The sequence below is a fragment of the Rosa rugosa genome, chromosome 5 (assembly GCF_958449725.1).
Source record: "Rosa rugosa chromosome 5, drRosRugo1.1, whole genome shotgun sequence".
Taxonomy (NCBI): Eukaryota; Viridiplantae; Streptophyta; class Magnoliopsida; order Rosales; family Rosaceae; genus Rosa; species Rosa rugosa.
In genome coordinates, this window is record NC_084824.1 from 32284734 (window position 1) to 32303883 (window position 19150).

General features: G+C 37.2%; 1 protein-coding gene across 1 annotated transcript; it reads right to left on the bottom strand.

Annotated features, from left to right (window-relative positions):
* Positions 1-292: 292 nt before the first annotated feature.
* Positions 293-12126, bottom strand: LOC133710701 (probable helicase MAGATAMA 3). The gene is made up of 20 exons (XM_062136834.1): positions 11984-12126; positions 11729-11879; positions 11471-11631; positions 10999-11202; positions 9587-9778; positions 9354-9389; positions 7973-8058; positions 7800-7850; positions 7022-7133; positions 6845-6950; positions 5751-5848; positions 4926-5015; positions 4731-4823; positions 3898-3951; positions 3738-3796; positions 3573-3657; positions 2460-2828; positions 2051-2173; positions 1850-1939; positions 293-836 (listed from the first exon to the last, which is right to left on the bottom strand). Exons 1-20 carry the CDS (start codon positions 12089-12091, stop codon positions 618-620), a joined length of 2487 nt encoding a protein of 828 aa, XP_061992818.1. The 5' UTR covers positions 12092-12126; the 3' UTR covers positions 293-617.
* Positions 12127-19150: the final 7024 nt, after the last annotated feature.

Here is a 19150-nt window from a genome sequence, read left to right on the forward strand (position 1 = left end):
CTCTCTAAGGGACGCCATAAGAGTTGTTGATACAGTCAATTATTAATCTCCTCCCACATGGACATTGAAAGCCAACGTTCTTGGGATGAATAAAGCTATCACTTAACGCCTGAGGTATAGCTGGTGTTAAAAAGAGTTTGTACTTTCTAATTTGCACCTCATAATTGAAGAGCAATCGCAAGAACTACATAACAAAACCACTCAACTTTTACATCACCTACAGATCTTATGTGACCATATAATCGAAAGAATTCATACAGGCATGAGTACATGCAAAAAACAAATGGTGAAATGGAACCAGAACACACAATCAATCAGTCTATCAATAATAAATGTGGCGAATCTCATCTATATTTATGTAAGAACATTGTGTTTAAACATTCAGCGTTGGCGTTGTATCTATGAAGTCTTTGTTTTTTCTTTTTTCATTTGTAAGTTAACTGGCAGGACGAAGTCCAAAGAAGACAGGATTTTTGGAAATTAGAATTGCTGACCATGTCAATTGCTGTACAAAAGTATAGTGGGTGTTGAAGCATCTTAGTGGCTGACAGAAGTCAAGGCCTACAGAACAAGCTGCCTAGCCTGATCATGAAACACTAACCAAGCAACACGTGGACTCAGTCATCTCCAAAACCTCCATCATCCATGTCCATCTCGTCCCCGTCACCATAGCCATTGTCATCTCCCTGCACTTCATCAGCATCCCCAACAGTGTAGGTAGGCATGCTGTAATCTAATTCATCATTTTGAACTTCCTCGCTTGGCATGATTTCTTCCTTGGTTCTCATAGATTCCAGACTCTCATCACTGAAAAACGCGGTATATGGCTTCGAAACCTGCATTCGAAATATAGAACTCACACATATATAACATAAAATGACAAGTATCGGGCTGAAAATCTAGTTTTGCAAAAGAATGTCTCTATTTTGTTACCAAGAATATATGTCAATTATGTCCATGCATCACTAACAGTTCATTTTATCTAATTTGAAAAGGAACACACTTATTAAACAAGGATACAACAAAGTGGACTAGATGCCCACATGAAAGTGACAGAGCAGAAGCTCAAAACAAAACCACAGAAACCAAGAAACCCACATGGAAACAACCAAAAACGAAAACAGAACTCCTAAACGGCTGCTGCTCTGCAGTCCATTAAAATACAAGAGAAGCAATAAAGCCTCAAAAACTTAAGCCCAAAGAGCTGACCAAAATCCAACTCTCTCCCAAAGCTCTGCACTTTCATAGACTTAAAGATATTCTTCTCTTTCTTTCCATCCAAAGCACCCACAATAGAGCGAAGGCACCAAAGTCCCACAAAAGTTTGGCTTTCTTGCCATTACCAAACCAGAACTGTTTTAATTAAAAAGACTGGAAGTCCACACTGGAGACTCCCAGTTGCCCCACCACCCTCCGTATGTAACTTCTGCCAGAGATAGGACTAAGGTATACATTGCTAACAGTTACAAAAGAGACTATTCATTCATCACGTTTCCTAGAAGAAAAAGAACTTGAGATGATTCAACCAGTGTTCATACAGAAAAAGATCATTACCTGTTAACTTGTTAAAATAGTAGAAAAGAAACTTTCCATATGTACAATACCATGAAATAATTATACCTCAAACTTAGAATTATAGAAACTTTAGAGCATTCAACCCAAGACAGATGGACATTGGTGCCAGTTTGTAGAAATAGAAAAATCATTTTACATAAGATGGCAGCTTTCAGAATACCTATTGTGGAACATATATTTTCAAAACCAAATATCAAGAAGTGAAGACGGAATTTTAGAAGCAAGATTTAAAATGTCCAATGTGAGATTTCATATACTTGAAAATGATATTCACCTTAATTAAGCATTGTCTCTTTTCAGCGCTTTCCACTAGGTTATTCCAATGGCTATCACTCCTCCTCAATGTTGATGCAGATCCAACCACCTAAGAAATAGTCAATTTTGAAAATGCATATCGTACACCCACCAACAAATAAGTTCGTAAAATGAAGCATAGTATTTAAACTTCATTCAAAACTTTTAACTTGAATCATACCAGGATAGATGCTTTTGCTCTAGTAATCCCAACATTCATTCGCCGAAAATCTTCCACAAACCCAATTCCTCCTTCCTTGCTTGCCCTGACACAAGAAAATATTGCAACCTCCTTTTCACGTCCCTGAAAGAAAACATTAAAGATCTTCACTTATACTACAACATTTAAACCTTCAGATGACCAACGAAGTAAAACATTTCTTGAAATATTAATTTAAATTAATTTTTTGTGGGGTTGGGTTAACAAAATAAGGCAACTGGATTGCATGTCAAGCATTTGGACGAATCTATGCAACACCAAATGACATTTCCTATATGCGGACAACTCCATCCATATTACATTATGTCATTACCTAAAAACTAGATCAGGTGTCTAGTATTTCAGAAATGGGAAGAATAAGCCATCTTACCTGGCAACCATCAACAGTAGTGATTTCCACTTCTTTCTCAGAGTCCACTCCGAAAGTACTTTTGAAACGTTCTTTCAAGAGATCTACTTGTGCACGGTAAGTAGTTATAATTGCAAACTTATTACTAGATTTAAGCTCTGGATATCGGCTCACCAACTTGTGATACAAGTTCAAGACAAATTCAACCTCATCAGCATTCACCCAAGATCCACTTGCCTGAGGCTTGACTGATTTCCCTTCATGCAAGTCAAAGAAGCAAAATGGTCCAAAGCAGCTATACTCATGCCATGAACGCTTTGTCTGCTCTCTGATATTAGGACCATCTTCCAATGAGTCTGCATAAAACTCTCCAGAAGGAAAGCTTCTGATCTGCTCAGGAATACATGGATATACATTTTAAATAGAAGGTTTTGAAGCTCAAAAGCAGAGGCATATGACAAGTAGAGTAACTTAGGGGAAACAACTAATAAACAAATAACAAAATAGAGAGCCTTTTTACAAAAAATGAGAGAGAAAAAGAGAGTTCAAACTCAAATAGTACTAGACTAAATATATGGTTACTAACTATAGTTATTTCATCTTCAGTACAGCAAGAACAGTACTGACTACAGATACATTAACTAACTAAATACAGCAAGATGTCCTCAGACGTTATTTTTGGTATATAAAACGAAAATGAATTATACACTTCAGGTTTGTAAAAGCAATGATGTTTTACTTCTTTTCAGAATAACATATTATGTATCTTTCTAACTTTGACACATTTTGTTCTCTAATTCATATTCTGTCATGTCTATGTATAGGATACTATACTGTGTCATGTCTAAAAGTACCAAAACCTTAATTTAATATTAATATCTTGTGACTTTGCGGCTTCAACAACTCAAGTTGTTAAGATATGAGGCCAAATGTGGGCCGCTCTCTGCCACAAGAGAACCTAGCATGTGGAATCCAATGAAAGTGGGAAGGTTGTAATAGTAGGCAGATAAGTTTATCAGTCTCTCATTTGTTCTGGTATCATGAGAAATTTCACCGGTGTAGTACCACAGTTTCTAAGGTTATTTATAGTATGGTCAATCTTTAGTAAATTTCAACGGGAGCTCTTCATCTAACCTCTGGATGCATACGATACTGCATCTTCAGCATGGTCACTGGATATCCAGCCCGCTGAAATCTCTCGAACATACTCCTTCCATACCTACAATCAGGAAATAGCTATCAGACATTTAAACCAATAAATCAATAAGATAAAAGAAAATCACAATATTGTGGTTTTACCCAAATTTCACAGCAATGGGAGACTTTACAGTAGCGGGCAGTTGAACAGGGTCACCTATCTAAATGTGAAACAACACACAACTATTTACAATTTAGCACAGTAAAAAATGAAAGGAACTGAAAACAAAAACTGGAATTAATTACCAACAAATAGCATTACCAGAAATACTTGTTTGCATCCATTCGCCAATGGAACAAGAGTCGCGGGTTCAACCTAAACACAACCATACCATGTAGATGTCAAAACTTCAAGAGCCATTAATCAATAGTATACACCTAGAATTAGACATGCACCACCTTTTGATGAAAAATAAAACCAAAAGTGCTAATCATAATCTGACATTCAACCATAGAAGTCAAAAGAATCTGCTAATGTCAAAACATACTTGAGGGTTACAGGAAAAGTATAATTGTTTGAACCCGAGAGTAGAGACCTATTGTGTTTTTACACTAATGAAAAGACCATAAAAGAATAATTAAAACCTTAAAACAAACTCAAATTTATACTAGGCAGGAACTTGATCTTGTTATGTTAGATGGACTGCATTTGCATTGACAAAGCTTGTTTAGAAAAATTAACATAATCTACAATGGCATAAAGCTTTAAACACCAAGTAGAAGCATGGCCAAAATAATAATTATTCTAATTGATACGTTTCAAAATAAATTTTAACTTCCGAGTTCTAAGGAACAACCTAATCGTTGACAAGGTGAGGAATGAAATTTCCTTCAAAACAAAACAAAAAATAAACAAAAAATCCTACCACGGACAGCAAAAATGTTTTACAATTTGGGTAAACCCATATTTGTAACGTGTAGTTAAAAAGACTATATGTGTGTGTGTGTGTGTGTGAAGTAATAAATTACTAATTATTATAGATAAGGAAAAATATGTATTATACTTTAGAATATCAAGATGAGAGACAGAGATCAGCGAAGGGGTAGGGAGTTTAGGAACTGATGAAATAGGTAAAATGGATTATCGGAACTCACAGCCTGTGCAGCTTCATCTATTATAACAACATCAAAACCACGATCAAATTTACCGAAATGGGCTGAACCACTGCTACTGAGGGTCGAGAAGACCTGCCATTCATACATATTCATTAAGAAGATCAGATAAATAATAAAAAGAACCCTTTACAAAACTCACTGTAAACGTTATAACAGAAGGTTACTGTAACCTACAATTATGGCCTCCTCCAAAATTACAGCTCGAAGTGCTTCATCACCTCCATCTAGTTTAGCACCCCCCATGCTTCCTTTCTTTCTTTGTACCTGCAACAGGACATTTTTGTTCAATTTCAAGCAACATGTGTACACTTTCCTGGTTATTTTCAATAAAAATTTTACATGGGTGTCATAGTTATAACATTGACAATGCAGCCCAGGTTCCATGGGCATCATGAATTACCTCTGTGTGTGGATGTGAAACCCCTTGACATAAAGAGATTCTACACTTTAGACAGAATTTGTCTCATGGATTGTGATTTTTTCAAGCTCATACTGAACTTCAAATAAGAAAGTTATTGGAGTCTGCACTAGCTCGTTTTCAAATCTTGAAAAGGAATTAAAAAAAAATAAAACAAAGGGTTCTTGAACCCAGAAATTAGGGAAAAAAAAATATATTGACTAGATATCTCGGAAAGACAATAAACGAGAAATATTATTGGTATTGATAGATTAGTCACGAGTTCCCAATTATATTCTGTTGATTCCATTCCCGACCCCTATCCAAGGGAGAACAAAAAGTTATTTTAGCTTTAGCAATAGACATAAAATTACAGACTTGCGTCACCAGAATTGTCTTCAACAAATTAGCAGGATGAAAAATCCTAAATTCATTTTGCATTTCTATCTTCTCTCATCAGTATGCAGAAGGTAATACTGAAGGATATGAATTTGCAGTAACAATTGACAGCTTGCTTAAGAGAAATAATTAATGATAGATATGTGGAAATTTTAAAAGTACTCTCAGTTTAAGAGTGATAATATTTAGAAACTATTACGTACCAGCTCATTTATGGAGACAGATCGGATAGAATGATGTTCCTTGACCCCAATCCGCACAATTTTGGGACTATATGAACGGTCACTTTCATCCCGCACACCTGAGCATAGCAAGAATACATTAATCCATGTGGAAACACATAGAAAACTGGAAATAAATGCATGAACGATAAAATGATAATGTAGACTACAAGTAGATATTCAACTTCTCAAACTTTGTCCAAAAGAATGAAAAAATATAAATAAATAAATAAATAAAGTAAATAAAGGTCAGCTACACATTATGCACCAATTTTTTTTATTTTTTTAGTTTTTTGAAAAGAAATAGATTATGCACCAATTTGACCGAACAAGTACCTTGTAGATAACTAAACATCCATGAAAATTGAAGTGTTCAGTTTTTCCTTATGTGATAGGGTCAATGATGGCCAGATATATTAAAGCATAGGGCCAGTGTTCACGCAAACAATTTACATTATCCTAATTTTTTTTATTTATTCAACAACTCTTTTCAGTAAAGAACTTTGAGGACCAAATTCATTGTATGTCTCAAATGTTGCAAACAAACTGAGGCTAAATCATGTCTTTCTAAATATAAATTGATTTTGTACGCAATGCTATCAGAAGTGTCTTCCCTTATCCCTTAATATTGTGGAACAATGTTCTCTTTCAATTGTAATAAGACACATTTAGGTTGAACATTTAAGATTGACAAGTCGTCCTGTATATTGGTTACTTTCAACATTAAACTTTCCTTTTCTTCTGGTTCTCTTATAAAGCCATCCTATGACTGCTTTGACTGGGTATCTAGTTTCAACTGCTATCCTCTTCAACTTACAACTACTACACTATAGAAGGACAAATCAATATTCAATGGATTACACCAAAATGAACCTCAAGCATAAGTTTATCAATGTTCTTTAAAGAATACTTGTATGTTTTTTCTGTACACAGTAATCAAGCTTCCACGAGAATTTTTCAGTAAACATAGAAAAGTTTACAAAGAAACTAAAAATTTAACCAGCAGTTCTCCAAATAACAGGAGCATAATGAATTACTTGGAGAAATTGGAGTTCTAAATCAGAAGAGGATTGTACCATTGTTCATAACACGCAATACAATCTCATCGAGTGCAGAGTTTGAAGGAGCACAGACAAGGACACGTACACGATATTTACGGGTAGAACTGACTACTTCTGGTTTCTGCAAATTACATTAGGGTTAGCAGAGAGGAATATTTCAGATATCAATATGATGCAAAGACTGGCACTTACTAACTCATTTCCAGTGGTTGGAAAAAAACCATCATCGCCATTAACAGGCATTGTTTTCTCTCTAGGGTTGCTACCACTAAGCCAGGGAGACGCTAGTTGCCAATGATTGAATCTAAGAAAAGTGCAAAACATTAATATATAGTGCATTATTGAAACATTACATGTCAACAAAAGGGACTGCCAAAAGAGAACCATAACTCTTTGCACGTGTGATATTTTTTCACCCTCTTGTGGGGTCAGTGGATGGAGTAAAGCAAAAGAGATTTTTATGGCATGGAGGAAGTTGGGGATTTTTTTTCATAGACAGAATTAGATTGTTGTCTTTTCTTTAGGCTTCGGTGCTAAAATATTTTTTAAAAAAATTAAATTAAATTAAAAAAGCCTAAAAATTATTTAAAAAAATAGGTCAATACTTCTCAGCTGGGAGTTGGAGTAATGTACCAAGTGTGTCCTAGGGTTTGTTTTCTGTATGGTGGCTTTCATTGTTTCTGTAATTCCAAACATAGATGAATAAATAAGTAGAACATAAAGGACTGAGTCCCTGCCATGAGGTTGGAGATAAAAGTACAAACTCAAAGGTTTGATTTGCCAACAAGAAAGATAAACAATTTTTTCCAGTGAATAAGAAACATATACAATTTTTTTCAGTGAACAAGAAAAATATACAACTTTTCAGTGAATAAGAAAATATACATAATTTGAGTCATAAGCCATACATTTCTGCCATACATTTATGACTATCATCCCAAAGAAAAAAGAAAAGTAATTAACTACTTACTTCTCCTGAATAGATAACTTCTGCTGATGCTTTATGTCTAGCAGTGCAACCCTACAAGAGAAGTAAATATTACATGATCTAAGAACTTCTCTCACAATATAGAATTTATACATTTCATATTAAAACCCTCTAAGCTCCTAGGATTCACTTCTTCTTTTTACAGATATTCAAACCTGGCTTTTACTCTTGCAGGAGTAGCATGCAGAATGGCACTAAGAAGCGCAAGGATAGTCTGTGTCTTTCCTGTTCCTGGAGGACCCTATATGGATGGAAGCTTGAATCAGTATCATAAACAGGATGTGCAAAATACAATAATATAGTCATACTAAACAATGCAGTAATTAACTTCGGATATTCATAAATTTATAATAGGTTAATAGCTCTATATTATTTTGTCTTGAAATTACTCCAAAATAAAAAATAAAATTAAAATTAAAAAAAAGGCACCAAGGAATTTTAATCTTTATTTACCTAAATAGCTTTGTACACAAGATGACATTAGGGAAAAAAACAAAAAAAGACTAATGTGAATTATGAATGTTATTTGTCGTAATGTCATCAATGCATATATCAAGCACGACAAATTAGCCTCAACTCAAGAACTGAATGCCTAGTGCCTTAAATGACAAGCTTAGACCCTCTATCAACAAAGTACACAGATAAGATAAGGTATGATGTAGTAAAAAAGGAATAAATTATAGAAACGATAGTAACAACCAGCTTCACAGCGGTAGGAATCAGTGAAATAGGAAACTTTCCACAACACACCAAAGGTGCCTTGGAATCACTCCAAGTCAACCCATGCTTCACACACGAGAAGAAACTATCAAGAACTTTCACTATCAACTTAATTTTTCAAAGCTAACAATCTAGCTCTTTTCGTAGAGCCATTGATACATGAATTATTCAAAGAACCAAATTAATGCACTTAAGAATTCTAAAGACACGAGTTATGACAGTTAATACATCGAACATCATGGCATGAAGAAATTCAAAAGACAATAACCTAAAACTGTATATGTGAATTGCATTTCTTACATCCTGAAGAACAGACCTCTTAGTTATATGGTGCTTAGTAACTGGATGAAGTTCTTGAATACAATATGAACTGGCTCCCGCATCACTTTGCCACACTACTACTGCATCATTTTTCCTTCTCATAAATTCATGTCATCCTTTGGGTAACTGAAGCACTAATGCAACCAGAATTTGATAGTAGCCATAGACTTCCGCTAATTATTTATGGCTAAAGGGATCAATACAAAATGATTCTTCTTGCTCCTAAACATGTGTCATTGTTGTTCCTAAGACAATCTTACTAATCTCTGGTCACCCATTATAATTAGATTAGAGATAACCGTACTTGAGACCCATAATATCTAATCAGAAAGCGGAACCTATAAGTTTTAGGTGTTGTACGTTGGCACATGATAAGAGTTCATTATGAAATTTGAATAAAACAGTTTCATAATCTTTCCATCAGGAAACATTAAACAAAAAAAAGCAAGCTGGTATATGGGCTCTAAAGAATTGTCAAATGGACACAAGGAATACCTGTATCAGGATGAATGGTTTTCGTGATAGACCGGCCTGCAACAAACAATAATATTCCTTCATTAGAACAACTGGAAATCTTTATATACAAATTTAAACACCAACAGAGATAAATCTCAACGTACAGGTGCACACAGAAAAATCAGATCAATTTAGTGTTTTATATATGTGAAGGTAGCAACATTCAAACAGGAAATATAACGCACACACGGATACTTTTAATAGTGACTCACCTGTATGGCTTTTTGTTGAGATTCATTAAGATTGTCTTTTATATATTCCTCAAGAGGTCCAGAAACTTTCCAGGCTTGGTCTTCTGCATCAAGATTTTTCTCAGAAGGTGCAAGTATCAAATCCTTAAAAGGGACAGAACCAATTGACCGCAAAGCTATATATTCACGAGCAGTAGTAGATAAACTGCAAATCTGAAACATGTTTTTTGCACTAAAGTCAAATCAATCTCTTTTCTATACATATAAGAAATATATTGTTATTCACAATTAAACAAAGTACATCCCAGAGGACAAGATGTCCACTGAACATACAGCTAGATGTTCTAGGCTGCATCTAAAAATAGCATCAAACAGCAAAAGAGTAAACATTTTAATAAGCTAAGCGACAGAAGCATTTCAATGACACAGAATGGCATGGATAATTCTTAATCCTGAGGAAACTGTTGCCAAAGTGAACCCTTTCCCAGAAGCTCCAGCAGAAAATTCTCTTATTTCTCTCCATCCAAATGCCCAGAATACAGTCATTATAGCACATCTGCCCAGCGAACCCAGTCCATTTTTTTCCCTTAAAGATTCTTGTATCTTTCACACTACGAGGCTACACAATCCACTAGATTGTCCCAACTCAGATTAGACTCCCTAAAAACTCATTTTAACAGATCTCATGCAACTGGATATCGTAGAGACAACCACTCCGCCCACTTACACAGAACACACCAAAGAGGGGAAAGAAAACAGCAGCTCTTCTCCTCTGAACCATGTTTACATGTATTGACCTTACCTGAGAACCCAAGCTAACACCTTACATTGGGACAAACTTTAGCTTTCCATACAACAGAAGAGGGAGAGAATTGAGGAAATAGGGTTGCCTATAAAATTCCTTCGAACATTTCACAAGAGAACTGAAGACTCTAACAACCAATTGTTGTTGTCTGGTGGAGACAAAACAGCACAACACCCTCTAACAGAGATAATAAAGGCATAAGCTCATAAATTCTATCCCAATGGAGTAGTAGAGGATGAAAGGCCATTATATTTGGAATAGTATGGTCCACCATTCATTGTAGTTGGCTACGCTTAAGGAAGAAAGGAAGCATTCAATCATTTCAGTGAGATGACAGTCTGTGATTGATTTATTAACCATTTATGTAATCCCCTGTGTTGTATTTTTCATTTTTGTATAATGGAAGTCCCTTTGTTGTTGAAAATATTACAGAGCAAGCATAAAGTTAGATTCACTTCTAAGTAATAAAGGATCTTTTATCGTACGTTAATAAAAGAAACCCATAATGGGGGGAAATTAGAACGCATGAATTACTACTAAAAGAATTGTACACAATAGAAAGAGACTTCCCACAAACGAAATAACATTATGTAGCAACAGATAAGTGATATACTAAGTAAGGCATTACCTTTGTAACATCAAAAAGCCTGTCTCCTTCACCATTAGAAGTAACCAATGACCGCACTTGTGCCAGCCTCGGACAATATTGAATTGCATCTGTATTCAAGTCTCTGACTTCTCCAGCCAAATACATTCTAAGCTTTATAGATTCTTTTGTGCGACTTTCCACCAATGCAAATGCGTATTTCTTATAAGAATTCTCCTCTGGAACCTGTCGTAATCGATGCCCTCAAATGAGCAAGTATTCCAAAAACCATACTAAAAAAATCCTAGACTGTTCTTTTCTGGTTGTTGAACTCCAAGTGCAAAACCAAAGCCTATCATACGATATACACCTTAAACCGTGCCCCACTTCAATTTCACCAACAAAAACATAGAGAAACGTTGTTTCACCCAATTCCCCAAAACTTTTCGCATTTGGCATACATACTAGGAGAGCAATAAATATGTAACAAAGACTAACAACCATCTAGTTTTACCGTTTGTTTGGACCAAAGTGGTTTCGACAACAGAAAAAGATCATTGGGCTTCACTTTTGTCTGTTCATCATGGCCACCATCCAAGTCAACAAAAACAGTAGCCATGTAAAACCCATCCTCTTCCTTGCATTCCTTCACACAGGTTGTCTTGCCTGTTCCCACTGCCAAAAAATCAAAAATCAAAAATTCAAAAAATCAAAAAAAAAAAAAAAAAATACAAAGGGAATTGGTCTGAATTGGAGAAACGGAGATACATACACTGATCCTTGTTGGAAGCAATCTCAGCTTTGATTTCTTCGAAAATAAGAGGCTCGTAAGTAGAGATATAGTCATCAACGTCTGCGTAACTGTCCTTGACTTGTCCAAATCCCAAGCTCTCATCTATCTTTTCCTTGTCCTTATTTCTTTTCTGATTCACATTCAATTTCAAAAAGCATGAAATTTCATATACCAACACTCCTATATGTATATGTATATGTATATGTATATGAATGAATGAGAGAGAGAGATTACGTCGGCTTCCTGGGTTATGCGGAAGAAGTCCCAACTGAGAATAATCCGGTAAAAACGGGCTATGCAAGCAGCTTCATCGTGGAGAAGCTTGTCTATCTCCACAGCCATTGCCGGAAGGGTTTAGCCCACACACACTCTCAGGGTTTAGAGCACTAGCAACTATTAAGCAAAATTCACCCCAAAATATAAATAGGGGGAATTTGAAAAATATCACTTCTTCTTTTTTTTTTGGACAAATAAAAAATATAATTTTAGTCTTTCGATCTTTTTCTTTCTTAACATTTTCATTTTTTTTTTTAAATATCAATTTATTATCTCACACTTATGTTCATGCTATTAGGACTCGTTGGGTTCACGAAAAAAAATGTGATTTTTATTGAATGGCTAATCAAGATTCTCGTGAACTTTTCATTCTTATGTTTTATAATATTGGAAAAGTTATTATGAAAATCATAATTAGTATAATAAGATAATATAATATCAATAGTTTTTTTATTTTTTTTTTTGGATAAAGGAAGCAAAGTTACACAACAAACCCTATACGACAACCTACACCTAAGCTATCGAACATGAATTAATGCTCGATTAGCAGAAAGAGGAAGAGCCCGTAACCAACTTTGAGTATGATGAGAATGCCCTATCTTTGCAATTGCATCCACCAAGAAGTTTGCTTCTCTTTTGGTATGATGGAAAGATGTTACTTGGGTGACATTGGCAAGAATTTTTATGTCATGGATAAGCTGAATAATTCTCCAATGGGGGCGGCTTGTAGCCATAATGCTATTCAGAAATAATTTTGAGTCACCTTCAACTTCAATATTTTTAAAGGCATGGATCCAGGCAGTAGTCAAACCAGCTTGTAGTGCTAATGTTTCTGCCAAAAGAACATCAAGGGGGCCGATATTATTACGTACTTGCTGCTAAGATAGGCTCACCAGTGGAATTCCTAAAAACAAAGCCAGCAGCTGCACTAGAATTAAGGATCACAGAGCCATCAAAATTCATGCAGCTTAAAAAGAGTCATGGTTAGGAGGTATCCATTTAATGATAGACCGGGAAGCTTTCTTAGGAGGTAAAGTATGACAAGCCTGAAAGTTTCTCCAAACGTTAGCAGCCATATGAAATATTTTTGAAGGAATAAAATTTGAATTTTTTAAAAGAATGTCATTCTTGTTTAAGGAAAACTGAATTGGGAGAGAATTGAGTCGTACTTTTATTGATAATAGGGACCTCTTTATATAGAGGATTACAAGACATAGAATCAGAGTTGTACAAGGAAAGATAATCGTACAATTAATCGGATATCTAAGAATATGTCCGAGAATATCTCTAATTCAAAACCCTATTACAACTAGGTCAAGTAACCTAGAGTTTGGGTCAGATATATATTCTGGATTTACTTGAACACTAGCTCCCCCTTGTGTCGCCCAAACGTGGTGCTCCTCTAGTTGCCTCATTAAAAACCTTATCGAGTAACAAAAACCCAGTTGGACAAAAATAACCTCAGTCGAAGAGGGAAAAGAGCACAACACACCATTCACATTTCGAGACCATAAATCTAGACATCTCCCCCTGATGTCTGCATTTCCCTCTGATGACAAAGGTCATGGGAGTTCGGATAACTTCCCCAAATGATGCTACCAACATGTTTCTCGAAAGTAGAATTTAGGTAATGACTTAGTAAGCAAGTCTGCCACACTGTCCTCAGATCGAACCTAGTTCACTTTGATCTTGAGGAGAGTCTGTTGTTGCTGATTATGCTTGGTGTTGTCGTTTTTGATGTAACATTGCTTCATTTGTTCAAAACAAACAGCATTATCTTAAATGCTTGTAGGCTCATCTGTGGTAGACTTCAAACCACAATTGTTGGAACATGCATAATTATGGATCCAATCCATATACATTCACGAACCACATCGTGAAGAGCAATAATCTCTAAATTGTTCGAAGATATAGCGACTAGGGTCTGTTCTGTAGAGCTCCAAGATATCACAGTCTTTACCCACGGTGAACACTTAACCAACTTGGGAAGACTTTTGTGTGGGTCAAAGAGATAGCCAACATCAGCAAAACCTTTCAAAACACATGTTATTTTGGGATGGGGATAGAGGACGCAGGCCAGTGTTGGCGGCGTTCCTGGTGTGTGACGGGCCGAATCCATCGTCTCTCTGTAGGGATAGAACAAGCCCATATCAATCGTACATCTCAAGTACCGAAAGATATCTTTTACACCAATCCAATGGCGTTGCGTTGGCGCAAAGCTATATCTAGCTAAAAAGTTCACTGCAAATGAGATGTCCGGTCTTGCGCATTGAGCTAAGTACAATATTGTGCCTATTGTACTTAAGCATGGCTCTTTTGCCATTAGCACGTCTTTGTCATCATCATTTGGATGAAGAGGATCCTTTTCAGGATCAAGACTACAGATGATCATGGGGGTGCTTGAAGGTTTGACATTGTCAAAATGCCTAAGCATCTATCAACACGATGCTCAAGTTCCAAACTGAGACATAATCGTGTTCTCCCAAATCCTTCATCTCAAATTCAGATTTCAAGTGTTTAGTGGTTTCCCTTAACTCTTTAAGGGCTTCTAATGAAGATCATGTTCAACATGAACCGCAATAGAATTCGAAACTTGTTATGTAAACACGCGGGCATATCCCTTCCCAATCAAATAGTCACTTTAGTGAACGTTTCAACATTATTATAAATGCGCTCCATGGTCTAGAGCCACTTGACTTGTGTAAATGAAGTTCACCATGAACCTTCATGTACATTCTGTATGTAGATCCCCATAGAGATACGTAGTGACCACATTTGTAAGCTGCATGTTTAGTTATTCGGAAACTACCAAGCTAACAGGGTAGTGGAGTGCAGTGACATCCATTACGAGAGAATATGTCTCATCATAGTTGATTCCAGGGTGTTTTGTGAGAAGCATTGCACCATAAGGCGATATTACTATCTCTTTTTCTTAACACGCTTTCTAACGAATACCCATTAGTCAATAGGTTTTATGTTAGCAGGTGTTGGCATCACTGGCTCAAAAACCTTCATCTTCGTTAGAGAATCCAACTTAACCTGGATCACATCTTTCCATTTATGCCAAATTTCTCTACGTTAGCATTCATTCATCAACGGAACGTGGTTCGATATCATCGGACTCAACAAACTCATACGCAACGAAATGCATAACTACATCATCAATTATGATGGAGTCTTTCTCACATGTCTTATGTACACTAGTGTAATTTTCAAAGAGCTCTATATTCTCAGGAATAGGTTCTGATGTTGAGGCGTCCCCCAACGATAACCATAATCCAGAAGATTATCATGAGACGGATTTTGAGTGTTGATGATCAAAGGATTGGAATGTGTCAAAGTATCCTTCGAACCCACGGGCCTCCCACGCATCCTGGCTGGGGTCATGGCCTATAATGACAGAGTGTCAGTCTCTTTGGCGTTAGCGCCATGCCTACCTCCATGTAGGGTGGCGCTACGTCCTCTCATAGGGACGTCCTTCCTTGTAGGCATATTTGCAGCAGATGTGTGATCTCGTCACTTCAACAAGGATCGAGATGAGACATAGTGGGGATAGATCATGACAATTCCTGTCGTTCCTGCTGAACATTTGTGTTCTTATCTCCCCTTAACGATGGGAAGACTGTCTCATCAAAGTGACAACCCACAAATCTAGCAGTAAGGAGATCGCCTTGCAAGGGCATTAAGTGGCCGACGATTGTTGGAGTCTCAAATCCAACTGAGTTGCCCATTTGTCTGTAAGGATCTATCATAGTGCGCTGTGGCGGCGCAATTGGCACATAAATGGCTCACTCAAATGTGCGTAAGTACGAAATATTTGTACCCAATCACTAGCTGTAATGCAGAGATAGATTGAGTGGTGGTGGGTCGTAGACGAATTAGCATAGTTGTATGCAATATTGCATCACCCCAAGCGGATATAAGGAGATTGGTGCACATTACCAATATCCGGGCTACCATCGTAGTCATTTCCGCTAGACTATTTGGGTGTGTTCATGGGAATAAGATGTCAAACATCAGTCCCATTACAATAACCATCGAAAGTATTCGATGTAAACTCTCTAGCATCATCAAATCCAATTGACTAAATAGGATGATCCGGGGAGTGAGCCCGTTGTCATATGATATGTGCTAGGAGTGTAGCATAAGCAGCATTACAAGCGGACAATGGCACAACACATGACCAGCGTGTTTGCTTGTTAGTCAACATCATGAGATATTTAAACGTCCGCAAGTTGGTTGAACTAGTTCACAGAATCCCCACAGACTCTATGTAAGAACATAATGAGTATTTTCATATCCTTTGTACAGGATGGTCTTAGTCCTAATTTCCCTAAGGAACATGCTTTGTAAAACGAGCAAGAAGCTTTAGAAGCAACCAATGAGGATTTTGGTTGGGCCTGAGCATCTGAAACGCTATTTGAAGCAAAGTTGATGATTGCAGCATCACCTAGGGCGCCATCATCATGATGGACGCCATCCATGGCATCATGGATAGGGACTATGCCAGCCCTAGGCTGGTCGTGGACAATGGCGGTGCCAAAGGGAGCGACAACGGTCACACTAAGTCCAGGAATCAACTTTTGATTCATGCTTTGTTTTGCTCGAGAGAATGGATATCCGTGTGAAGTATTTAGTAAACGGATCATCATATCATGACCAGGATGACCTATCCTATCGTGACAAAATCAATATATGTCTAAATCTATGAGATCTTCTCTCATAACTTTATTGAATTTAATAGCTCGAATAGTGACATAGAGTCCACTAGAGAGACACATAAACTTCTCTAAGATGCACATTTGTTTGCAATTGTTAGATGTATTGCAAAGGAACTCATTTATGTTCTCTATATGCGTTTTCGCATGGAATCCGTTAGCTATTCATAGGTGTGATTTGCCCTAGGAGCGTAGAGAGTTTCTGTGACAGTAATCAAGGTGACATTTGGCAAGGGAAACTTGGGCTATTCCATGTCCTTGAATTAATATTGATGACCCAGCCATCGTAGTCACAAAGTAATATGCTCAGAATCAAAATGAAGTCATAATGAAAAGAACTCAAAAAAAATTTCATAAGCCAACGGAGTACATAATTGTCTCTTAACCATTAGGAGAATCTAATCTAAATGCTAGCTAATGCAAAACAAAAGTAATTGTTTGACTTCTTTCAATAACTCCAAAATAAATATGACCAGGTGAGTAGAGAGATGTAGGTGGAGCAAAGCTCGCTTAAGTACCACTTATCTCAAAACCTTTCTAGACATCATACTCATTTTGGATGAGCCTATGAGAAGAAAAACTAAACCAATGACATTTACTACAAAGTATATGGCAATTGCCTATTACATCTCTTGGAAAATAAAGACTTAAACAGAATTGGTGATCTATTGATCCCAGCTAGATTTGAAGTCTTCAACCCTTCACTCTAGTTCATCTTCTTGATCTTCTTGTTCCACATAGTGAACTTCTCTTGCTTTACAATATGCTTTGTAGGCGATGACTATTTCCACGAGCTCTACAAATGTGTAATACCCCGGAAAAAAATCCAAATTAAATTCCGTGGATTTTTAGAAATGATTTCACGATAGTAGGAGCGAGTACGAAGCTTGGAGAAGTTGTGGAATTAGTTCGAACGATTTTATTTTCGAAAACGAACGTTTTTAGGGGGTCAACAAAGTTGACTTTTTATACGTTCAAAATTTGGGAAAACTTCCTTCATGAAAGTTGTAGAGCTCGTCGATACGAGTTCGTGGACATGTGGAACGCATTATTCGGAGTTCGTATGATTAAGTTATGAATATTTGAAAATTGGGAATTTTCTATAAATAGGAAAAATTTCTGATTTATTCATTAAGGACGAAACTTTTCTGTTTTTGCGGAATAGTCCCCCGGACTCTCTCTCTCTCTCGATCGAAAACCCTCAGACCCGGCGGGTCGAGCTCGACCCGACCCGGCTTTTTCACCACCCTCCGGCCACCTCCAGCTCAGGACCCGGCGCCTGCCGAACTCGCCGCCGCACGCCCAGTCGCCTGGTGGTGTCATCTTGCTCCGCCGCTGCCCCCAGAAGTGGATCGAAGCCCCCCCGAAGCTAGAACCCGACCTGACCGGAAAACCACTTTTCCGGCGTTGCATGGGCCGATCGTTCCCATTTTCGTGATCTCCTCTTCATGCTGATCATCCCCATGTAAGCCTTTCATCAAGATTTTGTGTATAGAACGCTAGATCATGGTTTGACTTTTTCGACGTCCCTGATTTAATCTGAAATCTGATCAGACGCACGAGATTAATCCAACTTCAACGCTTGATCTAGGACGATCTAGGCCAAACCAGACTTAGCTCCAGGTATGAAAGTCGACCACCCTTTCATTTTGAACCAGTTTGTAGTTGGTCACTTTGCCATCTGAGGTGGTTGACCGGCGTTGACCGCCGCGTTGACCGCCCACTGACCACCGCTTGTGGCGGCGCATCAGACCATATTTCGAGTTTTCATTATCTAGGCGATGATCTATGCATCCATACGAGCGTTTTGATATATAACATGGTCATGTTAGAAAAAGTTGATAAATAGTGGATTTACGTTTTGACGTTACTATTTAACGTTTTTACGTTTATCTTCGGTTTACGATCTGTGAAGATCTGACCATCGGTTTTGCTTCAATTTTGGATATGTTGATCGTATGACTGTCCCGGTGACTTTGTGAGGTCACGGGCGAAGATCCGACCGTTGGATCTTCGTATAATTGAGAAATAGTGATTCGGAAGGCGATTCGTGAGAATCTGACCGTCGGATTTTCATATAATTTTATGGAGATGTTTGTTAGAGTGATTCAAGAAGATCTGAGTCTTCGTGATAATTTTGGAGGATGATCCTAAAGGCGATCCGTGAGGATCCGACCGTTGGATCATCATTAAATTCAGATCCGACCGTTGGATCATCGTATAATTTCGATCTGACCGTTGGATCATCATTAAAATTAGAATCCGACCGTGGGTTTCCGTATATGTGTGCTTTTGAGTTGTTGGCTAAGTTAAGATCATTATTGGATTAGGTGATCGATGGATTTATTTGGCGGACGATTCGTGAGATTGTTAATGGAGCTGTTAAGAAGACGCAGCTGGATTAGAG

What these genes read in the sequence shown, in the direction of transcription:
- LOC133710701 (XM_062136834.1), bottom strand. Translation starts at nt 12,091, where the DNA reads ATGGCTGTGGAGATAGACAAGCTTCTCCACGATGAAGCTGCTTGCATA. An exon ending in AAGTTATCTATTCAGGAGAA is followed by an intron (nt 7,134 to 7,799) that starts GTAAGTAGTTAA and finishes CACTTTTCTTAG; the next exon opens with ATTCAATCATTGGCAACTAG. An exon ending in GAGCAAAAGCATCTATCCTG is followed by an intron (nt 1,940 to 2,050) that starts GTATGATTCAAG and finishes ACTATTTCTTAG; the next exon opens with GTGGTTGGATCTGCATCAAC.